Source organism: Salvelinus fontinalis, chromosome 8, assembly GCF_029448725.1.
Source record: "Salvelinus fontinalis isolate EN_2023a chromosome 8, ASM2944872v1, whole genome shotgun sequence".
Taxonomy (NCBI): Eukaryota; Metazoa; Chordata; class Actinopteri; order Salmoniformes; family Salmonidae; genus Salvelinus; species Salvelinus fontinalis.
Genome location: NC_074672.1, coordinates 13,735,394 through 13,761,395, shown reverse-complemented (window position 1 = coordinate 13,761,395; position 26,002 = coordinate 13,735,394). Strand labels below are relative to the sequence as shown.

The 26,002-nt window shown below is 41.8% G+C and overlaps 1 protein-coding gene across 1 annotated transcript in view; it reads left to right on the top strand.

Moving 5' to 3' along the window:
• Nucleotides 1–20,699, top strand: part of LOC129860637 (probable phospholipid-transporting ATPase IIA) — a 42,330-nt gene extending 21,631 nt beyond the window's left edge. Inside the window, exons 15-28 of the mRNA XM_055931233.1 lie at nucleotides 1,541–1,702; nucleotides 2,347–2,439; nucleotides 2,646–2,729; nucleotides 4,361–4,531; nucleotides 4,729–4,827; nucleotides 6,113–6,202; nucleotides 6,553–6,697; nucleotides 7,050–7,114; nucleotides 7,698–7,853; nucleotides 8,601–8,665; nucleotides 9,078–9,186; nucleotides 9,393–9,450; nucleotides 15,306–15,509; nucleotides 18,525–20,699. Coding sequence (XP_055787208.1) covers nucleotides 1,541–1,702; nucleotides 2,347–2,439; nucleotides 2,646–2,729; nucleotides 4,361–4,531; nucleotides 4,729–4,827; nucleotides 6,113–6,202; nucleotides 6,553–6,697; nucleotides 7,050–7,114; nucleotides 7,698–7,853; nucleotides 8,601–8,665; nucleotides 9,078–9,186; nucleotides 9,393–9,450; nucleotides 15,306–15,509; nucleotides 18,525–18,661 — 1,638 coding nt within the window. The 3' untranslated portion in view covers nucleotides 18,662–20,699. The remainder of the gene's footprint in view (nucleotides 1–1,540; nucleotides 1,703–2,346; nucleotides 2,440–2,645; nucleotides 2,730–4,360; nucleotides 4,532–4,728; nucleotides 4,828–6,112; nucleotides 6,203–6,552; nucleotides 6,698–7,049; nucleotides 7,115–7,697; nucleotides 7,854–8,600; nucleotides 8,666–9,077; nucleotides 9,187–9,392; nucleotides 9,451–15,305; nucleotides 15,510–18,524) is intronic.
• The last annotated feature ends 5,303 nt before the right edge of the window (nucleotides 20,700–26,002 follow it).

Sequence of the window (26,002 nt, the reverse complement as noted above, 5' to 3'; positions counted from 1 at the left end):
TAGCAGACTCAGCTCAATTAAACTCTAGACATTCCCATTAACAAGTGGTGCTGTTGTGGTGGAGGCCGATTCACTGCATGCCTTCACAGTGAATGTAGCCTTACTAATGTTACCATGACTAAGTCAAGTTCTTCATTCTCCCCAACTTGTATGACCAACGCACGAAATAGTCAGAGCTGTGTTGAGCTTCATGGAGTTCAGCTCAGGGCTAACCTTAGCCAAGCATAGCCTCAGACCAAATATTAGCATGGAATAAGTATTATTTGTTAGCTGTGGGAGAGGAGTCATGGTTTGGGACTGGACTTTGGGTGTTTAGGGTCCAACCGATGCCTCGTTCTGTCCATCTGAGATCTACACTGAGTCTACCAAACATTAGGAACACCTTCCTAATATTGAATTGACCCCCCCCATTTTGCCTTCAACTCTACAAGATGCTGAAAGCGTTCCACAGCGATGCTGGCCCATGTTGACTCCGATGCTTGGCTAGGTGTCTTCTGGGTGGTAGACCATTCTTGATACACACAGGAAACTGTTGAGCGTGAAAAATCCAGCAGCATTGCAGTTCTTGACAGAAACCGGTGTGCCTGGCCCCTACTACCATACCCTGTTCAAAGGCACTTAAATATTTTGTCTTACCCATTCACCCTTTGAATGGTACACATACACAATCCATGTCTCAATTGTTTCAAGGCTTAAAAATTCTCCCCTTCATCTAGACTGATTGGAAGTGGATTTAATAAGTGACATCAATAAGGGATCATAGCTTTCATCTGGATTTACCTGGTCAGTCTATGTCATTAGAAGGAGCAGGTGTTCTTAATGTTTTGTACACTCAGTGTGTATTAGAGAGCGGTTAGTGTAGGCATGAGGGATGAATTGTGTTTTTGATCTTGTGCTAATATCTGGAAGTTTTGGGACATTAATAACTTCTGACCCCCCGGAAATTATTACTTCAATGATTCCAAATGTCATTTGTACCATGTTTTTGTGCTGCTACCATGTTGTTGTCATGTGTGTTGCTACCATGCTGTGTTGTCATGTGTTGCTGCCTTGTTATATTGTTGTCTTATAGGTCTCTCTTTATGCAGTGTTGTGTCTCTCCTGTTGTGATGTGTGTTTTGTCCTATATTTATATTGTTTTTTTAATGTTTTATCCCAGGCCCCTGTCCCCGCAGGAGGCCTTTTTCCTTTTGGTAGGCCGTCATTGAAAATAAGAATTTGTTCTTAACTGACTAGTCAAATAAAAAATAAAAAATCTGCCTTTATCCTCATGTGCCCTTCAAAAGAAACCAGATAAAACATGCAGCATGCGTCTTTTAAAAGGATTGTCTTCCTAGTTTGAGTGCAGAAATGCTTTTATTATTGATTTGCGCTGAAGTAGAACTGTGCTCTTTGTTCAGTTTGATATTTCCTGCTTATTGCTATTTCCTGTGAAAAGGTACATCATGCTAAAATGGTCCATTCTCCTTTTACCTTACCAAACGGATCTATTTTGATAACCACCAATCACCAAACTGTCTCCTTTGCCTTGCCTTGCTAGGTGTCACTGGTGCAGTGGACTGAGAGTGTTGGACTGACCCTGGTCGGACGGGACCACAATTCCATGCAGCTGAGGACTCCTAGTGGACAGATCCTGAACTTCACCATCCTGCAGATATTCCCCTTCACCTATGAGAGCAAGCGGATGGGAATCATAGTTCGAGTAAGTGCTGCTGAATGGGATATGAATCTGGTTTGAAAATGCAAATTCCAGTCATCCATTTACAATTGCCAGCGGTGTTTGCCTTCCGTAGCTGAACTAATGTATTGTGGAAGATGATTTGTATTTTGCTTGATTGCCCGCCAACTGTTAGTGTTTGGATGTAACTGCTCTTTTGAAAGATACATTCTATAGCTGACACCAGTGGGGCCAACTGCTCTTTTGAAATGATACGTTTTCTGGCTTTTGAACCTGGGCATTGGTCCAGTGATCCATCAAGACGAAGACTGATCTGAAAAAGACTTTACCCGGCTATGAACCCTATGACTAAGTCTCTGTGCTGTCTGCATGACTAACTATTGTTGTTGGCTTGGATAGACCTGGTATAACTCTACTTCAGGATGCCTGGGGTTGAACTTGGGTTCCTCAAGAAAATATTTTGAAGCATGTTTGAGACCAAACTTAAGTTTCCCTTTCTACGCAACCAACTGACAATAATAAACTCATATTTTTATGTGCATCCCTACACAAGTGCTGAGAGTCAGGGGGAAACCCCGGAATGTACCTTTTTGATTGATGTGAATGTTTTTCTTCTATTTTGTTTGTCAAGCATGGAGTTTAGGTAGTGACAGTGGTCTGTTTTACAGGATGAGTCTACAGGAGAGATTAGCTTCTACATGAAGGGTGCAGATGTGGTGATGGCTGGCATTGTCCAGTATAACGACTGGCTGGAAGAAGAGGTAGATTTTCCTTCCTCAAGTCTAGAATAAGTCATTTTAGTTTGAATAAAAGACCACCCTGATTTGAATATATCATGTTGAGGTCATCTTTAGAGGTTGATGTCAATTTAACCTTTTTTGGGGGGGGGGGGTTAGAGTCGTTGTGTATGTTTGAACATTCTGTTCTGATATTAATATTTTAGTGTTACTTTTGCTCTTTCTTCCAGTGTGGAAATATGGCCAGGGAAGGTCTGAGGGTCTTGGTCGTTTCCAAGAAGTCTCTAACAGAGGAACAGTACCAAGACTTTGAGGTTAGTAGCGTTCCCGCTCTGTCTTTGAACGAGCTTAAATATTTCTGTCATCACGTTGATCCATTGGGTACGGGACTTAGCGGTCGGGACTGTGCCATAACCAAAGCCAACAGGAGGAGGATGTTGTTTAATGGAGAATGAATTGACTGTCCTGAGTAACCAGTGCCGTCGGTGACCTTGACATTTCAGTGTTTCATATCCATTTGGCAAATTCATTAGTGAGACTGAAGCCCAGGGTATCCATCTTGGTTTGAGTTGGCTTCTGCGAGCACATCCACATAGCAGGTCATAAAGACTCAGTAGGTTCATTCCTACATGGTGTTGGTTTTATTATAACGGTGTCGTAAAGAGAATGTGAATTCATTTTGATGTCTGAGAATGAAAGATGATACCGAGTGTGTTATAGCAGTTATAACAACATTAATTGTTAACTTTTACTATTTGATGCACCTCCCTCTTCTTGTGTTGTTATGCCCCAGTTAATCATTGTGTTGGTTACCACTCCTCACAATCCCAAGGAGATTTCAGTAAAATCTTTTTTTTGTAGGATGACAATATACGAAACATTAGACTGGCCAGATGAATCCAGGTGAAACTATGATCCCTTATTGATGTCACTTGTTAAATCCACTTCAATCAGTGTAGATGAAGGGGAGGATTTTTAAGCCTTGAGACAGTTAAGACATGCCTTGTGTATATGTGCCATTCAGAGGGTGAAGGGGCAAGACAAAATATTTAAGTGCCTTCGAACGTGGTATGGCAGTAGGTGCCAGGCGCACTGGTTTGAGTGTGTCAAGAACTGCAACGCTGTTGGGTTTTTCATGCTCAACAGTTTCCCGTGTGTGTCAAGAATGGTCCACCACCCAAAGGACATCCAGCCAGCTTGACACAACTGTGGGAAGCATTGGAGTCAACATGGGCCAGCATCCCTGTGAAACACTTCAACACCTTGAAGAGTCCATGACCCAACACATTCAGGCGGTTCTGAGGGCAAAAGGGGGTGCAACTCTATATTATGAAGTTGTTCCTAATGTTTTGTACACTCAATGTATAACTAATCTGTTTATATTCCTCAACATAGCACGCACTGTACAGGTTTTGGTATGTCCTGTATATCAAACTAGTACCTGCCAACAACAACAAATACAAAAACTAAATAGTTTCCACAGATACGTTCACCATTGTTCTTTAAATGTCAAAGCCTGTTGTTTGATGCTCAGATCACACACACACCCATTCTCAGGGCGAGCTAGGCAGGCAGTGTCTCCCCTGCAGCCCCAGCCCCATTGCTGGAGTGTATAATTTTGTGAGCTGGCTGGTGGGCGGTGGTGACTCACTAGCTTAGTGACTCACTCATAGAGTTTGTGTTCCTGAGTGAGTCACTCAGATAGTTTTTGCTTTATCTCACACTGAAAATTGCCCTCTGAGCTGGAAACTACTGGGTGTTTACTTGCTGATCGATGTTGTTATTCCTCTGACCATCCAGAACGTGTTACATTTCACGAGTTTGTATGTCTGACAGTTGATAAATCAATCTAGTTCAACTCCAACATGCTATATTCCAATATTGTAGGCATCCAATTGAAATCTTTTCTTCATATTTTCTCCCCTGCTACTTTCTCCACCCACAGGCCCGATACATCCAGGCCAAGCTGAGTGTGCACGATCGGTCTCTGAAGGTTGCCACGGTGATCGAGAGCCTGGAGATGGAGATGGAGCTGCTGTGTCTGACGGGGGTAGAAGACCAGCTTCAGGCTGATGTACGGCCCACCCTGGAGATCCTACGCAATGCAGGCATCAAGGTCAGGGGAGGTCACCGGGGCAGATGGAGACTGCTGCATAGCAACAACACTTAGCAGTTCACTTCAATACACTTTATTTATCCCTGGGCTTTGTGCCCTCTGTAACTGTTGTTATGTCATTGTTTGAATGTGGATAAGAAAAGTAAAAAATGTTAATCACACAGAAATGTCATTTAAAACTGTTATTACATGTGTAGGTGTGGATGTTAACTGGAGATAAACTGGAAACAGCCACGTGCACGGCTAAGAATGCCCATCTGGTGACCCGCAACCAGGACATCCACATCTTTAGATCGGTGAGTGGAGAAGCAGTAGAGGGCATTTTTCTGTTTTACCACTGCTATTTCAATATCATATTTATTGTGGATTAGAATAAATAGCTTTAGCATAAGGAGTCATTCCTAGTTCACAGGGGCATCCACAGTTTCCTGTCTGCCCTGACCTTATTGGGACATCCATCCTCTGTGTGGCGAAGGCCCATAGCGGTGGTTATGTAGTCCCCCAGCCCAGCCAAGATCCGCTGGATAGCTGGCAAGCCCAACAATAAATACCTCACACAGGAATTAGCATCCAAGCCAGTGTAAAACAGACCTGAGCTCTCAAAATCTGGTTTCAAATACTTTAGATGTGGTTGAGTGATCTTCCCTGTTGCAATATAAACAATAGATACATCCCAAAAGTACAAACCCCGCCAACCCGACGCTCCAGGTATGCTAAAGAAAACGCTCAAAGTATTTGAAAGATTTCAAATAGTTTTTGAACCCAGGTCTGGAAACAGGCTGGTAAGGACCAGCTGAACCACTCCCTTGGGGAACACAGTGACAGAGAACCTAACTTCCTAATTTTTTTTGCAGGCTTAGCTCTCAAACTGCACTACTGCTTTGATAGTCCTTTGAGTTCCCTTTTGGCCGATCTCCAGTTGCAGAAAGGGAGAGCTTGTTTGCCATAGGAATGTTAGGAGTTGTGTACAACGGTTGTTACTGGAAGAGGATAACAATGGCTGGCACAGCATGAAAACAGTCCCCTTGCTTCTCCCAGCGGAGCAGGGCAGGGGCTGTGACTTTAGATTGGACCAATAGCCAGGGCATCTGCTATTGGCTTCCTGGTTCGACACAAATGGCACCTGGGTTGACGACTTGATGTATGAACAGGCAATAGGAGAGGAATATAGCCATACCAGTGCAGAACATTGTTTGACAGATTGATGTCTTGCGGTCATTTCCAGTTCCACATTTTTTTAAATTGAGTCCACATATGAGTTTGATAGAGTTGCAGAAACTATGGGATGTTTACAATCAACCTCCATATTTGGTAATAAATAGTAGTCTATAGAAACCCACAAAATTATCCATGGTTGAGCTGGTCCTCCTTATGGTTTTATAACTTTGGCATTTCAAATCACATGTTCTGGTTATGGTTTGCATGCTCCGTTGACAGTTGATCAGTTCACCCTGATGCTAATCTAGAGTGTGGATGACAGTTACAGTAAGGAGAGCAGCTACTCCTGTGGGTTAGATCGCTATCTGTGTGTCTGTATGTCTGTGACCGTGATGGTTAGCCCTGTACTGTCTGTGGTCCTAGGTGACGACGCGAGGAGAGGCCCACCTGGAGCTCAACGCTTTCCGGAGGAAACACGACTGTGCCCTGGTCATATCAGGGGACTCACTGGAGGTAAGCTGAGCACCGTCCTCCCTCTGAACACTTTACCTTATCTGTGTAAGACGAACCAAAGCACTGTTACTGAAGAGGCCTTTAGTGGTGGCTGTGGTATTGGTAAGAGTCAGTCTAACATGGGAAAAAGTCTAACGGAGACACTTGAGAACCCTCAGCTTGTTTTGAGTTTTATCCTATCACACTGCTGCATTGTTTTGGGTCTCAATTGACAACTTTCTAGATAAATGTAACAGACGTTGAGGAAGGAGTCTACATCATTGATAAAAATACAGACGTAAACCACAGTCGGTCGTTGGCCCCTGGCTTGTTGTTCAAGCCTCGTCTGTCATACTCTGCTTCTCCTGCAGGTGTGTCTGAAGTTCTATGAGTACGAGTTTATGGAGCTGGCATGTCAGTGTCCTGCCGTGGTGTGTTGCCGCTGCGCTCCGACCCAGAAGGCCCAGATAGTCCGGCTGCTGCAGGAGCGCACAGGCAAACTCACCTGCGCTGTAGGTGAGTCTTCCCAGTGTCAGCCCCCAAGCTTTTCTCTATTGGGACATTACAGTGTTAACAATTCAGCTCACTGAAACTCTCCAATGGCAATTCACTGCAGGGTTGCTGATCTGTATGTTAAAGATGTTGAATGGTATTGTTTTCATGATGTGGTCTTGATAAACAGTTTGCAGAGGTCAGATCAAGGGAGTTGCACACACACACACACACACACACACACACACACACACACACACACACACACACACACACACACACACACACACACACACACAGCCCTCTCTCTTGTGAGTCACATTAACAGACGTATTTCTCCTGACACTTCCACTGATATCTGTTTGTTTTCTCTTAGGGGACGGAGGAAACGATGTCAGCATGATCCAGGAAGCCGACTGTGGCGTGGGAGTGGAGGGCAAAGTAAGAATCTCTCTGTCCCTGTCGCCTTGACACTCTGCTTTCACACAAACACACACACTCTCCATCGGTATGTGTTGTGTGTTTCCTGAGAGTTGGCTTCCATCTGGCCAGAGTGTCTTTTTAACATACATTTGTCACTTGTTTATGTCATATCATGCACAGATGATTCCTTTTTGACTGCATGTCATGGGTGTAGAGGAAATGAATGTGACAGAGTGGTATTGTCTTTCTGTTCTGATTGGGACTGCTTGAACTGTAGTGCTGACGGGTCAACCATGCAGAGTTCCTACCTCATTGACAGATTGCTCTTTCTGACCCATTCAGCAAATAAGGACAAGAGCTCCACATAAACTCAATAGTTGGTAATTATTGGCAGAAATGGGGAACTATACAGTATTTACTCAGTGGCAGTTTGGCCTTTCCAATTTTCAGTTGATCACTTAGTTTAAACTTTTCCTCTAAACTTTTGGACCTAGTATTCTTTATATACACTCGTAAAAAGTGTTTTTCTGGTTAAAGAAGACCTTTGCTAACCTTTTTGTAAATTTCTCTTATTTTCCACCACCACATTGTTTGTTGACAGGAAGGGAAGCAGGCATCGCTGGCTGCAGACTTCTCTGTGACTCAGTTCAAGCACTTGGGCCGACTCCTCATGGTCCACGGGCGGAACAGCTACAAAAGATCTGCCGGCCTCTCCCAGTTTGTCATCCACCGGAGCCTGTGCATCAGCACCATGCAGGTAGGCAGGACCAGGTTACCAAAGGGTGGAGCGGGGTGTGGAGTGAGTCAGGATAGGGAGTGCCAGAAGCTTCTTTGGGACCCTGCAGAACCAGCCCCAGAGCCCCAGTTCCAGTGGGTAGTGAGGGTACATAGGGCCAGGCATAGTGAGTTGGAGCAGGGTGGGAGTGAGTCAGAGCAAGGGACCCCAGGAGCTCTTCTGGGAGGCCACAGCTTTCAGTGTCAACCCCAAGCCTCAGCCCTTGTGAGTATCACAGCCCATGCCCCCAGCTCTTCAGCCTGCTAGTCTCCCAGACCAAGGAAAAAGGGAAAGCCATGTGAGTCACCAGGCCATAGACTCATTCGATAGGGAGGCCCCCATGTGTCTCGAATTAACACTGCCCACAGCCACAGCTGTTAACTGTTTGGTATAGGGCATGAGCTGGCCCAGCTCTATGTCTGGCTGCTGCTCAAACCATGTAGAATCATACTAGTAGTCAGTGTTAGTCAGATTTCTAAACTACGTAGTAGAAGTAGTACCTCCCCAGAGTGATAATAATAGGTTTATTATTTATTTTATAATCTATTCTTAGAGCTATTACTTCAATCAATTGACTCATTTTTAGATTAAATAATGTGTAGATAGTTTTGGCAAATTGTGTCAATGGTGTTTTGTAGTTGTGTATTACAGTTGTTAATGCAAAGTTAAGCACACAAGTTCTACATACGGTAATGATGACTCATCTGTGATCTCTTCTTCATCCCCCAGGCTGTGTTCTCCTCTGTCTTCTACTTTGCCTCTGTCCCCCTCTACCAAGGATTCCTCATTATTGGGTGAGCTGATCGTTTCTGAATAGTGGTGGCTTATCACAATGGCATTTCAGCTATGTGTTAGCTCCATGTTTTGTTGATAGTTAGATTGTGTTGACGTAGTGTTGCTAAGACACTACTATGAGATGACTTGAACCCTACTGACTCATCAAAACCCCCTTTGTCCAGCCTTAGAATGGAGGTCAGATCTGTACTGAAATCTGTGAGAATTAATATTAGTAGCCACATAACCATACGTGAAGCTTCAATCCGAAAGTAAAGTATTTTACATCCTACAGTTAATGTTCTCTGGCAGTTAATGTCTGGTAATGGCGTGCCTGAGAAATGACGTGGTTTTTTTTGTAAATAAAATAATAGTATTCTCTACTATCGTCTGCAATCTGCTAATTCTTTTTGTGAATGTTCTTTGTTTTAGCTACTCCACCATCTACACCATGTTCCCTGTGTTCTCCCTTGTGTTGGATAAAGATGTGAAGTCAGAAGTAGCCATGCTCTATCCTGAGTTATATAAGGATCTCCTGAAGGTAATACATGTCTTTATTGGCTGTGTAATTTGCATTGTGTTATGACAGGGAAACACTCTTTTAATACATACTGCATAAACTTCTCCTCACCCTCGATAATACTTTACACACACATATTTGCACATATCTCAGTTTTCATTAAACGTTTAGTACTTATTGTGTGTGGATTTATTGTTAAAATGGTTCTGAATATTCCTCTTTTTCAGGGTCGACCTCTGTCCTTTAAGACGTTTCTGATATGGGTCCTAATAAGTATTTATCAAGGTAAGTCGGTTGTGAAATAATGATACATTCGGTAGCTTGAGTATCTATTGATATGCATTCCTATAGATAGGAATGTTATGTTTTGTTGTTGGAAAACAACTAATCCCTTCGGCCGCTCACACAGATAGTACTTTAGAAACTGCCCTGCCCTGTGGTGTAGGATCCATGATGCTCCCCACCAGCCCACACGCTTTCTTCTTAATTGCTAGTAGTAGAGTTTATTTATGTCTGTGCTTTGTAAATGTTAAATAACCTAAGGTGGTTTTACCACACGGCCCATTTGTGTTGCAAAGGCGTTGCCAGAAGCATCCAAACTACACCCCTAAACCTTTTGTCTACCGCTCAGTGCACAACCCTTACCTCCCACCTTTCCCTCTCCAAATAGCTTGTTTAGCAGAATATTCCAGTTGTTGGAAGATTAGCCATGATCCTTTTTCCGCCTTCTTTGCTATTGAGTGGGCCTGGTTTCTGTGTTTAAGGCCGTTGGTGGGTTGTTTGGTATTTATTCCGTTACAGTTTTCCACGGAGGCAATGTTTTGTATGCTTAAAAAAAAAAAAAAATAATAATAATGAGAAGACGGTTACTTTATTGTCAAATGTATATGAATGTCTAACAGGAAAATGACTTGTGTCTGACCCTGACCCTTCCACAATTTTTGCTCAATGTGATGAGAATGCCGCTGTATTCAGTACAGAACTATGATACATCCCATGTTAAATCTGTTGGTATTAATTACATTTTCAATCGCAGGAAGTGTGTTTTTACGTCCCTTTTTAGAGGTCACATTAACAATCAGAAAGGTTATGGAAGCGTTAAAAAAAAAAGATGGAAAGTGAAAAAGTTCCTTTTCCTCTTCCTGACATGGGAAACTGTGAGAAATCTCGACATCGATTCCCTTCTTTTTTTAAATGCAAAATATATAGATCTGGTTGTACTGTGTTGAAAACTTTCTTAGTTGTATTTCAATTGTCCATTTTTCTTCATAATAGCAAAGTGTTGAATAACAGAATAAGCAGAGCCAAGGTTCAGGTTGAGCATTACAGTTACAGGTGTTGTCTTAATTTTGTCACTCTATTGTCGCAGAGAGTTTCCCTGTGCCACATGAATTGAAATGACCCTTGTGATTTACAGAGCCAGCCAAAAGTTTGGACACACCTGCTCATTCAAGTTATAATTTTTTTTTTTTAACGTTTTTCTACATTGTAGAATAAGAGTGAAGACATCAAAACTATGAAATAACACATATGGAATCATGTTGTAACCAAAAAAGTGTTAAACAAATTATAAAAAAAGTTATAAACATTTTAGATTCTTCAAAGTAGCCACCCTTTGCCTTGATGACAGCTTTGCACACTCTTGGCATTCTCTCAAACCAGCTTCATGAGGCATTCTTTTCCAATAGTCTTGAAGGAGTTCCCACATATGCTGAGCACTTGGCTGCTTTTTCTTCGCTCTGTGGTCCAACTCATCCCAAACGGGTGATTGTGGAGGCCAGGTCATCTGATGCAGCACTCATCACTCTCCTTCGTCAAATAACCCTTACACAGCCTGGAGGTGTGTTTTGGGTAATTGTCCTGTTGAAAAATGAATGATAGTCCCATTAAGCGCAAACCAGATGGGATATCGCTGCAGAATGCTGTGGTAGCCATGCTTTTTAATATATATATATATATATATATATATATATATATATATATACACTGCTCAAAAAAAATAAAGGGAACACTTAAACAACACAATGTAACTCCAAGTCAATCACACTTCTGTGAAATCAAACTGTCCACTTAGGAAGCAACACTGATTGACAATAAATTTCACATGCTGTTGTGCAAATGGAATAGACAAAAGGTGAAAATTATAGGCAATTAGCAAGACACCCCCCAAAAAAGGAATGATTCTGCAGGTGGTGACCACAGACCACTTCTCATTCCTATGCTTCCTGGCTGATGTTTTGGTCACTTTTGAATACTGGCGGTGCTCTCACTCTAGTGGTAGCATGAGACGGAGTCTACAACCCACACAAGTGGCTCAGGTAGTGCAGTTCATCCAGGATGGCACATCAATGCGAGCTGTGGCAAAAAGGTTTGCTGTGTCTGTCAGCGTAGTGTCCAGAGCATGGAGGCGCTACCAGGAGACAGGCCAGTACATCAGGAGACGTGGAGGAGGCCGTAGGAGGGCAACAACCCAGCAGCAGGACCGCTACCTCCGCCTTTGTGCAAGGAGGTGCACTGCCAACGCCCTGCAAAATGACCTCCAGCAGGCCACAAATGTGCATGTGTCTGCTCAAACGGTCAGAAACAGACTCCATGAGGGTGGTATGAGGGCCCGACGTCCACAGGTGGGGGTTGTGCTTACAGCCCAACACCGTGCAGGACGTTTGGCATTTGCCAGAGAACACCAAGATTGTCAAATTCGCCACTGGCGCCCTGTGCTCTTCACAGATGAAAGCAGGTTCACACTGAGCACATGTGACAGACGTGACATAGTCTGGAGACGCCGTGGAGAACGTTCTGCTGCCTGCAACATCCTCCAGCATGACCGGTTTGGCGATGGGTCAGTCATGGTGTGGGGTGGCATTTCTTTGTGGGGCCGCACAGCCCTCCATGTGCTCGCCAGAGGTAGCCTGACTGCCAATAGGTGCCGAGATGAGATCCTCAGACCCCTGATGAGACCATATGCTGACACATGCACATTTGTGGCCTGCTGGAGGTCATTTTGCAGGGCGCTGGCAGTGCACCTCCTTGCACAAAGGCGGAGGTAGCGGTCCTGCTGCTGGGTTGTTGGCCTCCTCCACGTCTTCTGATGTACTGGCCTGTCTCCTGGTAGCGCCTCCATGCTCTGGACACTACGCTGACAGACACAGCAAACTTTTTTGCCACAGCTCGCATTGATGTGCCATCCTGGATGAACTGCACTACCTGAGCCACTTGTGTGGGTTGTAGACTCCGTCTCATGCTACCCCTAGAGTGAGAGCACCGCCAGCATTCAAAAGTGACCAAAACATCAGCCGGGAAGCATAGGAATGAGAAGTGGTCTGTGGTCACCACCTGCAGAATCATTCCTTTTTTGGGGGTGTCTTGCTAATTGCCTATAATTTCCACCTTTTGTCTATTCCATTTGCACAAAAGCATGTGAAATTTATTGTCAATCAGTGTTGCTTCCTAAGTGGACAGTTTGATTTCACAGAAGTGTGATTGACTTGGAGTTACATTGTGTTGTTTAAGTGTTCCCTTTTATTTTTTTGAGCAGTGTATATGTATATTTTAACCTTTATATAACTAGGCAAGTCAGTTAAGAACAAATGTTTAGTTACAATGACGGCCTACCCTGGCCAAACCCTAACCCGGACGATGCTGGGCCAATTGTATGCTGCCCTATGGGATTCCCAATGACGTCCGGTTGTGATACAGCCTGGAATCGAACCAGGGTCTGTAGTGACGCCTCTAGCACTGAGATGAAGTGCCTTAGACCGCTGTGCCACTCGGGAGCCCAAAGTGTGCCTTGAATTTTAAATAAATCACAGACAGTGTCACCAGCAAAGCACCCCCACACCATCACACCTCCATGCTTCATGGTGGGAACCACACATGCGGAGATCATCCGCTCACCTACTCTACGTCTCACAAAGACACCGCGGTTGGAACCAAAAATTGCAAAGTACAGATTTCCACCTATCTAATGTCTATTGCTCGTGTTTCTTGGCCGAAGCAAGTCTCTTCTTATTATTGGTGTCCATTAGTAGTGGTTTCTTTGCAGCAATTTGACCATGAAAGCCTGATTCACGCAGTCTCTGAACAGTTGATGTTGAGATGTCTGTTACTTGAACTCTGAAGCTTTTATTTGGGCTGCAGTCTGAGGTGCAGTTAACTCTAATGAACTTATCCTCTGCAGCAGAGGTAACTCTGGGTCTTCCTTTCCTGTGGCAGTCCTCATGAGAGCCAGTTTCATCATAGTGCTTGATGGTTTTTGCGACTGCACTTGAAGAAACTTTCAAAGTTTTTGACATTTTCTGAAATGACTGACCTTCATATCTTAAAGTAATGATGGACTGTCGTTTCTCTTTGCTTATTTGAGCTGTTCTTCCCATAATATGGACTTTTAACAAATAGTGCTATCTTCTGTATACCGCCCCTACCATGTCACAACACAACTGATGTGTCAAATGCATTAAGAAGGAAATTAACTTTTTCCAAGGCACACCCGTTAATTGAAATGCATTCCAAGTGACTACCTCGTGAAGCTGGTTGAGAGAATGCCAAGAGTGTGCAAAGCTGTCAAGGTGAAGTGTGGTTACTTTGGAGAATCTCAAATATAAAATATATTTTGATTTGTTTAACACTTTTTTTGGTTACTACATGATTCCATATGTGTTATGTCATAGTTTTGATGTCTTCACTATTATTCTACAATGTAGAAAATAGTCAAAAAAAATAAAGAAAAACCCTGGAATGAGTAGATGTGTCCAAAATTTTGTCTGGTTCTGTACATATAATTTATTCGCTAAGTATTCAGACCCCTTGACTTTTTCCACATTTTGTTACGTTAACGCCTTATTCTAAAATGTATTCAATAGTTTTTCCCCCTCATCAATCTACACACAATACCCCATAATGACAAAGCAAAATGTATTACAATTTTTTTGGGGAAATATCACATTTACATAACTATTCAGACCATTTACTCAGTACTTTGTTTAAGCACCTTTGGCAGTGATTACAGCCTCGAGTCTTCTTGGGTAGGACGCTACAAGCTTGGCACACCTATATTTGGGGATCTTCTCCCATTCTTCTCTGCAGATCCTCTCAAGCTCTGTCAGGTTGGATGGGGAGTGTCGCTGCACAGCTATTTTCAGGTGTCTCTAGAGATGTTCGATCGGGCTCAAGTCTAGGCTCTTGCGGGGCCCCTCAAGGACATTCAGAGACTTGTCCCAAAGCCACTCCTGCATTGTTTTGCTGTGTGCTTAGGGTTATTGTCCTGTTGAAAGGTGAACCTTCTCCCAAGTCTGAGGTCCTTAGTGCTCTGGAGCAGGATCTCATCAAGGATCTCTCTGTACTTTGCACCGTTCATCTTTCTCTCGATCCTGACTAGTCTCCCAGTCCCTGCCACTGAAAACATCTCCACGGCATGATGCTGCCGCCACCATGCTTCACAGTAGGGATGGTGCCAGGTTTCCTCCAGACATGACGCTTGGCATTCAGGCCGAAGAGTTCAATCTTGGTTTCATCAGACCAGAAAATCTTGTTTCTCATGGTCAGAGTCCTTTAGGTGCCTTTTGACAAACTTCAAGCGGGCTGTCGTGCCTTTTACAGTGGTGTGGCTTCCGTCTGGCCACTCTACCATAAATGCCTGATTGGTGGTTCCAAATTTCTAACATTTAAGACTGATGGAGGCCACTGTGTTCTTGGGGACCTTCAATGCTGCAGAAATGTTTTTGTACTTTTCCCCAGATCTGTGCCTCAGATCTGTCTCGGAGCTCTACAGATAATTCCTTCGACCTCATGGCTTGGTTGCAAAAAAATCCAAAATCCTTTTTCACTTTGTCATTATGGGGTATTGTGTGTAGATTCATGATTTTTTTAAATCAAGTTTAGAATAAGGTTGTAATGTAAGAAAAAGTCAAGGGGTCTGAATACTTTCTGAAGGCACTGTATGTAGCCACTCAATCATGCTTTTTAATGGCACCAAAGTGTCTGCCGGTTGTTTGATTCATTTACTGATTAATTGACCGATTTCTTTTTATTTTTTTTGATATTTTTTTTTTTTTGATAATTAACAAAAAAAAACATTCACAGCTACACGTCAATGCAATGGCAGTGCTCTTGACGTTGTGCTGCTTGTTCTCTGTGCTCCTTAGGCAGTATCATTATGTATGGGGCGTTGCTGCTGTTTGAATCAGAGTTTGTCCACATCGTGGCCATCTCCTTCACCTCACTGATCCTCACTGAGCTGCTGATGGTGGCGCTCACCATCCAGTCATGGCACTGGCTCATGATCGTAGCCGAGCTGCTCAGTCTGGCCTGCTACATCGCCTCGCTCGTCTTCCTGCACGAGTTCATAGGTGCGTAAACATTCATACTGTACTCAAACACACATGCAGACACGCGCTCACACACAGATTTCTCAGCCTAGCCAGTAACATTCATAGGTTCATAGGTGTGTAAACATACATACACCCCCACACTTTTAATGGCCAAATAATTCTTATGTCAGGAATTTTGATACTGATGAAGCAAAATAATGCAGCTACAATTTTATTTACAAGTACACAGTGATAGATTTGATTGTAATTTCCCATTTTTACTGCCGTTGGATTTGTACGTCAGTATTCAGTGATGACAGGCTCTTATCCATTCATACAGCCTCTGGTGTCCAGTTAGCCCTGGGCTGGCTGAGACCTGGAATGTACTGCCTGTAGGAAGTCCTACTAAAAGGTGAATAAAGTAACAAATAGTACCAGAGGAGTGCAGCCAGCCACCGGCATGCTAGCCTAATGTTAGTTTCCTGCTCCAGCTACCACACACAGAGACACACACTGGCCATGGTCTTTGTGTTAATGACTAAACAGAGGCTGTAACTCAGAAACTACTGTATCACATGTCGAATATCACATTTAATTTTTTTTATAGAAAGTGGTTTGTCACTTAAAAAGCGTAAGGCTTCGTTTACACAGGCAGCTTAATACATTATTATTATTTGATAACTTTCTGATATTTTCCCTAATGTGTGAACAGCAAAAAAACACATGAAATCTGATATTTTGACTTCCTATTTACACCACCTCCATATGTGGATCTGAATTCTGATACAAACTCGATCCTCCATATGTGACCTCTGACGGAACCCTCAGATAAGATTTTTTTGCTCAAATTTTTATTTTTTGGGGCATGACCTTTACCATTACAACCGCCCCCAAATGTAAAGGAACAGTGACAGGAAATTTGTGTGCTACTTCAGAGGCTACATCTGTGTGAATGAGCAAATCTGATATGGGTCACATGTAAAATTGTGGACAGTCAGAAAAAATGATTTGTAAATACAGTTAAAGTTGGATGTTTACATACACCTTAGCCAAATATATTTAAAGTTTTTCACAATTCCTGACATTTAATCCTAGTAAACATTCCCTGTCTTAGGTCAGTTAGGATCACCACTTTATTTTAAGAATGTGAAATGTCAGAATAATAGTATAGAGAATTATTTATTTCAGCTTTTAATTCTTTCATCACATTCCCAGTGGGTCAGTAGCCTTCCACAAGCTTCCCACAATAAGTTGGTTGAAGTTTGGCCCATTCCTCCTGACAGAGCTGGTGTAACTGAGTCAGGTTTGTAGGCCTCCTTGCTCGCACACAATTCTACCCACAAATTTTCTATAGGATTGAGGTCAGGGCTTTGTGATGGCCACTCCAATACCTTGACTTTGTTGTCCTTAAGCCGTTTTGCCACACCTTTGAAAGTATGCTTGGGGTTATTGACCATTTGTAAGACCCATTTGCAACCAAGCTTTAACTTCCTGACTGTTGTCTTGAGATGTTGCTTCAATATATCCTCATAATTTTCCTTCCTCATGATGCCATCTACTTGGTGAAGTGCACCAGTCCCTCCTGCAGCAAAGCACCCCCACATCATGATGCTGCCACCCCCATGCTTCACGTTTGAGATGGTGTTCTTCGGCTTGCAAGCCACCCTCTTTTACCTCCAAACATAACGATGGTCATTATGGCCAAACAGTTATATTTTTGTTTCATGAGACCACAGGACATTTTTCCAAAAAGTACAATCTTTGTTACCGTGTGCAGTTGCAAACCGTAGTCTGGCTTTTTTATGGCGGTTTTGGAGCAGTGGCATCTTTCTTGCTGAGCGGCCTTTCAGGTTATGTTGATATAGGACTCGTTTTACTGTGGATATAGATACTTTTGTACCTGTTTCCTCAAGCATCTTCACAAGGTCCTTTGCTTGTTGTTCTGGGATTGATTTGCACTTTTCGCACCAAAGTACGTTCATCTCTAGGAGACAGAACACGTATGATGGCTGCGTAGTCCCATGGTGATTATACTTACTATTGTTTGTACAGATGAACATGGTACCTTTAGGAGTTTGGAAATTGCTCCCAAGGATGAACCAGACTTGTGGAGGTCTACAATTTATTTTCTGAGGTCTTGGCTGATTTCTTTTGATTTCCCCATGATGTCAAGCAAAGTTTGAAGGTAGGCCTTGAAATGCATCCACAGGTACACCTCCAATTGACTCAAATGATGTCAATTAGCCTATCAGAAGCTTCTAAAGCCATGGCATCATTTTCTGGAATTTTCCAAGCTGTTTAAAGGCACAGTCAACTTAGTGTATGTAAACTTCTGACCCACTGGAATTGTGATACAGTGAATTATAAGTTAAATAATCTGTAAACAACTGTTGGAAAAATTACTTGTCATGCACAAAGTAGATGTCCTAACCGACTTGCCAAAACTATTTTGTTAACAAGAAATTTGTGGAGTGGTTGAAAAATGATTTTTAATAACTCCAACCTAAGCGAATGTAAACCTCCGACTTCAACTGTAGAAAGAAAATCAGATTTGGTTTCTTAGGCTGGCTGTGTACAAATGCAGTAGTTGTATAGATTCTGATCATTTACTCCACAATATCTATTTGCTTTTTCCAAACGCTACTTTAAGCCTTTATGTGGGGTGTGAAGGTCAGTTTCAGACCACTGAGCATTATGACTTGAACATGGTCAAAAGTGCCCTTCTCGTCTTCCTCTTTTGTAAAAGAGAGGCAATTTTAACTTTTTATAGTCACAAGTGACACCAAAGGTACATAATTTCCCTGAATGGAAGCTTGAATATAAGTAAATTACATAGCAAGCCATTTCCCTCATCTGCCATATATTTAGTTGCTAGGTTTCCCTGCTAGGTCTCCCCCTAGTCACTAAATGAACTGAGTAGTGGCAACTGAAATACAAACAGTAGTCATGATTAACCTGATTACATTAAGTCATACTTACTCAATTCCTCATATATAAAACATATTTGTTTAAATGACCCACCATCCTGCCCTCTGTTTCCTTGGCTGTTTCTAGATGTATATTTCATCGCCACGCTATCGTTCCTGTGGAAGGTGACGGTCATCACCCTGGTGAGCTGTCTGCCCCTCTACATCCTCAAGTATCTGCGCAGACGCTTCTCACCGCCCAACTACTCAAAGCTCACCTCCTAGAGAGCCCTGTTTCTGTGCATAGGGAGGAGAGAGATCTCTGCTCGCACACCTCCCTACCTCTCATCTAACAGAGCCTGCGCTTTATAAGAACCTAAAGGGTTCCCTTCCCCTTTCATTTATTCTTAAATGTTCATGTGCAATTGGAAGAGATGGTGTGAGAAGAAAAACATGTTTCATTTGAGAAGAGAGAAAGTTGTTGTGTAAGTCTACAATATTTCCCCTGTTTAGATGTAAAGACTGACAAGTATGACTGAGTATGTTTCCAGACTGGATTGGATTGGTGGTTACCGTAATCGGAATTCTGTGATTTATCATGGTCACAGGTCTAAAATGTGTGAAAACCATCAGGAAGTATGTGCCATAATGAACTAACAGAGGGCTGTGTACTTCTTAATCATGGACTCATTAACAATATAGATCAGGTTTGGTATCTAAACATCGGGCCTAGAGATCTAACAAGGAACACTTGATTGGATTTGACTAACATACAGTACTTGCATAAAAAAACAACACAAGCTTGTCAGTCTGAAATGCATTGAATTGGTAATTATGTTTAAATTGTACATTATAAGAGTAATCATTGTAGTTCCATTGGAAATATAGTGTGAAATACACTGGAATTAAATGTTTTAATATCCACTTTTTTTTTTACAACAACATAATAGTTGTATTTCAAATTCAAGTGTTTTTTATGGCACATTCTGTTAATGGAGAACACTGGTATTGAAGGAGCGTTTCTCAAGGACTTTTTTTCTCAAGGATTTTATGTTAACAGTTCTGGGGCTTAGAGATGAACCTCTGATCAAATTCTGTTTGTGTATGTGTTTGTGCGTCACCCAACGACTATAACCCAGCCAAGTGGAGGTGGCTTGGTTCTTTAATATAGCATGATGACCCACTGTCTCAGATGCCAAAAGCTGTGTCTTTGTCATTTTGTACATTTGGTCAAATAGATTGTGTCTAAACTGAAGAGCATGGTCAATATTCAGCCACTAACTGGATGCTATTTGTAGCCAAGCCATATGTTCCACATTGGCTGTCAGACTAGCCGTGTGTCCGCTAGGCCAGGGAGTCTGTAGGCTACCCTGTCACGTGGTCACTGCCCACTCCTGACGCCAGTTCTTGCCACACTGTATCATTGCATGATTCACTATAGTTGTGACATGAAGCCAATTCAAGCCATAGCTGAAAATACTCTGACCACTGTCCGTCTGCCCTCTCCCCTCACCCAGAGCTGAGCCCCCACAATTCCCATTTCTTCTCTTCTCACAGACATGTCTGGAATAGAAGATAACAATTTTCACCTGCACAGAGTGAATGGCCCAGTAGAATGTGTTGATTTTCAATAGGTATTAGTGCACATTTTAAAGAAAAATATGTAATGAATTCCTCACATACTATTCCTCGGGAAGAGGAGGAGAGAGGGAAGAGGAGGAGAGAGGAAAGAGAGACGACTGGTACAAAAAAGTGTAAATAATTACATTGTGTTGTAGGCTAATGTCCCCATTTTTATATTATTTTCGCTAATGTACTATAAAGATGTAGACTAATACCATGACGGGTTACTGTTAGGATTAGTGAATCATTTGTGTCAGAGTACATACAGGGTGTCATAACTACTAATTCACTGTTTTTCTTGTTCAGCTGGAATTACAGGCATTTTGTATTTTGTGACCTACTCTTCATCTTTCCTTATTTTAGTTGACGTTTCAAACATTATTCAAACCCTTTGAATTTGTCATGCTTTTTTTTGCAAGGAAATTTTGTTTAAACTGACAGCTGTACTTTTTTCTTATGTGGACTTTGGAGGTTTCATACCATCAATTGTGGTAGAATGACACTACATTATTTGACTGTTTTGAATGTTTGTTTTTTTAAGTATTGTGTCTTGCATAATTGTAAATAACCTGTTTAATTTATTAACCTTGATCATTTTGTGTTGGTACAATTGCACTCTAGTTAGCAGAACAAAAAGGGAGGATTGTGTTGAATTGTGAATATTGGTGGTGATAAAATAAATCTCATGTTTTCCTTTCTAGTTACGTAACTGTTGTCATTTCTCTAAAATCCTTTTTTTTGTAGTAATTTTTTCTGATACGTTTAGCTTTGTGTGAGTTAATTTAAGTGCTTGGTTTTGGTACAGAAGAACAACAATTCCTCCAGTAAAACTAGGCCTATAGTATACTCAGACTGGACTGAGGCTGTACTGTGTTAGAGCGTTGGGCCAGTAACCGAAAGGTTGCTGGATCGAATCCCCGAGCTGACAAGGTAAAAATCTGTCGTTCTGCCCCTGAGCAAGGCAGATAACGCACTGTTCCCCGGGCGCCGAAGACGTAGATGTCGATTATGGCAGCCCCCCGCACCTCTGATTCAGAGGGGTTGGGTTAAATGCAGAAGACACATTTCAGTTGAAGGCATTCAGTTGTACAACTGACTAGGTATCCCCCTTTCCCTTTGCTTTCCTTTATTGTAGAGGAAATCAGTGTGTGTCTCATTTTCACCAGAGGAGGGAGTCCCTGACACTCAATAAAAGCTGCTCTCATACAGTCAGCCACACTTTCTGACAATCACATCCTGTAGCCTTCAGTGTGGAAGGGTGAGTCTATGCCCTGTCTCTTTGACTATCTAATGTCAGAAAGGGATTGTATCATGATAGGGAGTTATATGGGATTTATTAAATCTGATAAAGTACAGTTAGTAAAAAATACATTTTTCAGTTTATCTTTTTTACGAAAAATCTATCTTAGCAAATATTACTTGAATCTCACACCAAGTTAGAACATGCACAAGCTAAAATGTATTGAAGCTCCCAAGATTTCAAGAAATTGTTTGTTGGAACCAAGCCTCAGTCCAACCAGTAAAATGTGGATTCAAGCCCCACACTACTGTATGTTCATAATAAAATCCTGCTCCTCTGTCCAACTTTTTCTTGTTCCATGGCCCACATGCGTAGGTTATACCATTTTTAAAAAACAATTTAAGTTAATCAGCCACATAAACTGAAATTCCACCTCAGAATCAATAGCAATGCCCCCTAGAACTATTTCATCTGAGCTTCAAGCATTCAACAGAGCCCCTCATTGGAGCATTGCCAAAGCTACAATTTAATCAAAAGAGGAGAGATAGCGAGTCCCCAATATGACTCCTGGTATCAGGGAGTCATCTACAGAGAAAGGCAGTTTGTTAGGGTCAGTTGTATTTCAATGTCTTTTTAATTACTATATTAAGCTAAGGAACTCCTTTGGCTTAGGTCAATACATGTAAACAATGATGTGAAGCTAGTTGCATAATACGAATTTTAATAAATAAACATTTTTATTAGAAGGACGACCAAGCTCGTTTGAAATATGTCAAACCCTATTTGCAGTACTGTGGGGATAAATAAAAAGTGGCAGATTCTGACAAACCAGTCAATGCACTTCAATCTACTACATGTTCTATTTCGTCTAGTGTAAACAAAGGATTTTGGTGATGACACACCATAGGAAAGTGTGCTGAGCATGCACACACAATTTTCAACAGCTATTTATAGCCTGGGAGGACTGGAATGCTTTGATTGGTCTAAGCACCTACTACTACTGCGAAGGATGGGCTGTTGTATTTTCCCTCCTATTGTAATCTTCTATAACACCTGTTTCAATGGAAGTCAATGAACTTAGCAGACTGCTGTCGCATTGGTGTCTATGGAAGAGCCTGAGGGAACTATCTTCATTTATCCACCATCTTTGTAGAACTAGTACTGTACTACAAGTAGGAGATGCAGCTATTCTTATAAGGGTCAGAGGTTATTGTTATTCAGGTGCTGGGTGGATAGACAGTTCCAGGTCCCAGGTGTCGCCCGTGGGCCTGAGTGGCACAGGGCACAGCACAGAGGTGACTGAATGGTTGGTTTCTGGCTGCTTATTCTCGATCATGTACCACTGAATAAAGAAGTCTCCCCATTGATCCAAAGAACTCCACACCTGGCTACCGTGGAAACAAACAGAGAAACATGTCATCCCTCTGCATCCCTCTGCATTTCTAATGAATGGGTGATAGAAGGATGTCAGAGTTACAGTATGAGTTAGGATTGGAAACTTGGTACTACGACAGTGAATAGTGTCTTCTGGGGGGATATTGTTTCATGGGATTTCATAACGCTGCCTGTGATCAAGAGGGGAAAAATCCATGGGCTATGTAACTTTATTTTCCAGTGGACTAAAGCAGAGAAATGTGTTAAACAAACAGAGTATCGATCAAACTCCTATTACATAAGTGGATTGTTTCATCTGATGTGGACATGTAGTTTCCATACTGATACGGAATGTATTAGTTCATTGAGTTGGAAAAAGAAGAAAGGAAATGTTTTCCAGAGTTGACAAGCTGTGGCAGAACAAAAACAGGATTCCTTATTACACATGACATAATATACTGCCCGGTTCTACTATCCAAGCATTTTAATTCAGTTCCATTACCTAGTGTTCTGTCAAAGCAGCAACATGAATAACTTGGAATGTTTTTTTTATAGAACTTTAGAATGTTTAAGGAATGAAGTTCTAAACACTGGCTGAAACAGGGAACAGGAAGTCCAAACAGAAATCTAAATGAATTAGGAATGTGGATATTTGACAAGAGCCTTCTCTACTGGTTAGTACAACATCTATATAGTGTAAATTGTAATGTGCTACACACTACAACTATGTAAATAATGAAGCTCAAGACAAGACAGCAGTACCACCATAGAGATATTATTAAATTACTAGTAATTATTAGTATTCTAATTCCTAATTCTATAAGTAACACGTTAAAGGTAGACTCAGCAATATGACATCATCATATTTGGGGCGACTCGCTGCTTACAGAAATCAATAACACAATTCTAATCTGCCAATATTGGAGGGGAAGGGGTGCTGGCAGTCTTGGAAGATTGGAATTCTGTTGTTGTTGATGTCCGTAAGCAAGAAGTCTTGCCGATGATGAAGTCATATTGCTGAGTCTACCTTTAATAAGACAATTTCATTATGGATTTCTTAGGGAGAAACTAAAATGGAGTCAAATGTCTACACATCCCTTTAGCCGTCTGAATTTCCTTCGAAAGCTTTCCATGAGACATGATTATAATGTGCCATCTCAAAGTTCCACTACTCCACTAGTTTAAAAACTGAAACACACATGTTGCACTTGGAAAACTAAATGGGGTAATGCTATAACCCAGACAACGCTAAATTAGCTGGTTTACAGTGATGGAAAATCCTGCATGAACTTGGAAAAAGTTGGTTCTAATGGCAAAAAACGGAAGTGCAAAATCGGCCGTCTGGACAGGCTTAGTCAGTTTTCCCTTCTCAAACGTATGCCTTATTAATTTACTCATTCATAACTTGAGTTACATAAGAGTCACGTAACAGTGGAGGAATTTACATCTGGTAGACAAGGGATTTAACTCGGATGGTCGAAGAGTTAGGCTACTCCCAAAATGTATGCTCTGAATTGTGTGGTTTACAGCACAGTCACTGACTGCAGGCACTTAGTTCACCCGATAGTCTGGGTCTACCATCCAAATCCTTTCAGTCACCCATCTAAACCCATGTCAAAACTCGAACCAGATCCCTGATTATGCCCCTTATAGTACACAGATTTTCCTATGGATAGCTCTGCTGCTCACGTCACTGATGTCAGCACTGAATCAGTAGCTTAATTTTCGACAATGTACAACGCATACCACCATTGGGTGTAAAGATACTTGGAAGTCCCACTTTAACGGAACAAGAACTTTAAAAGCTTTCTGAATGCCTCCATAGGTCATTATAGAGTGTGGAAAAGGAGTTACATTTGGCAATTGAAAGTGTGCCCGAGAGACCATAAATGTACTGGTGGAGTTCATGTACAGGAACATGGTGGCAAGTGAGTCCTCCCAGAGCTATGCACTACTACATTAGCCTATATATGAACCATATGAGTGAATGGTAATACATCCACAAGTTCCATATACTCTGGGTTCATCCTGTTACAAGGCACTATTACATCTAGTCAGCTATCTTTGTATCATGTAGCCTAGGAATCAAGCTACAGACGTGTGCAAGAGAGTAAGAGCTGATACAGACCTGCATGTTGTTGTAATTTAGGTCCACTAAGCTTACCTTGGCTTCTCTGTATGTCCCATTCCTCAGCTTCCTCCACTGGGCACCACAGTGAACTTGTTATTGCACTGAATTAGGTTGAAACATTTATTGGTTTGAGTTACCTGGTCTCCATGACTTAAACAGACCTTTCCAAGATAAATGCATCAGTTAGACCTTTATTATGTGATTCATTGGCAGTGTGTGTAACTGTGTATTGAGTGTGAATAGACTTACAGTAGCAAATGTACAGAATAAAAGTCCATAAAAGGACAATGCCCCTGGAGCTGACTGTGTTGCCAAAATCCCATCCAATCCAAACAATGACATGCCATTGTTGACCATTGGCATATAAGCCAGTATAGGGCCTTGTTCTTAAATGAAATATGCTATCATAGGGGAAATGTATGTAATAAATCTGTCAAGTGCCTGTGAATTGTCTATGTTTTGTAAAAGTTCAATCTTTCTTTTTATATAGCTGTTATAAATAATATTCCGTTTTTTGTAAGATGCTTTCCATTGGGAACTTATGCCACATTTATTTGCAATGGAAATTTTTGCTGGAGTCAATTTAGCTGTCTATGATTTCATACTTCTTTTGCCTTATATTGCCTCATTTGTAATGTCAAGATGCAAGACTACAACTTATACAACTTATTAACAGCAAGTGTCCAATAGAAAACATAGCATGTTCAACAGGGAAAGCAGTCCATTCAACCAGACTGAATTGAAGGCATAACCCACTGGGCACAGACGTCACTTTAATGTCTTGTTTGGATTTACATTTGGTTGAGTTGTCAACTAATGTGAAATCAACAAAACATTTCACCATGTCATTGGATTTAAGTTGGGTGGAAAAAAAGACAAAATACCCTGACGTTGATTACGTTTTTGCAAATCCAATCAGTTTTCCACGTTGATTCAACTTCATCACATTGATTCATTTGGTTGAAATGACATGGAAACAACGTTGATTCATCCAGTTTTTGGGAAGCCTCGGACTAGAGGTCTTCACGGGTCCGACCGAACCCGAATACCCGAGAACCTATCTGGGACCAGGTCCAAAATTCAAACTTTCCCCTCTGTTCTGTGTCGGTTTCTGTTTGATTATCATCAGCTCTCGGGTCTATGATAGGGGCGGGAAGATGGGGCGCTACAGATGGCTAAATCGGTCTGCTAATACAGGACTAGTAAAGGCCCAGGGCACAAATTTTTCAAATTTTAATTATAATTTTTTTATTCTGAT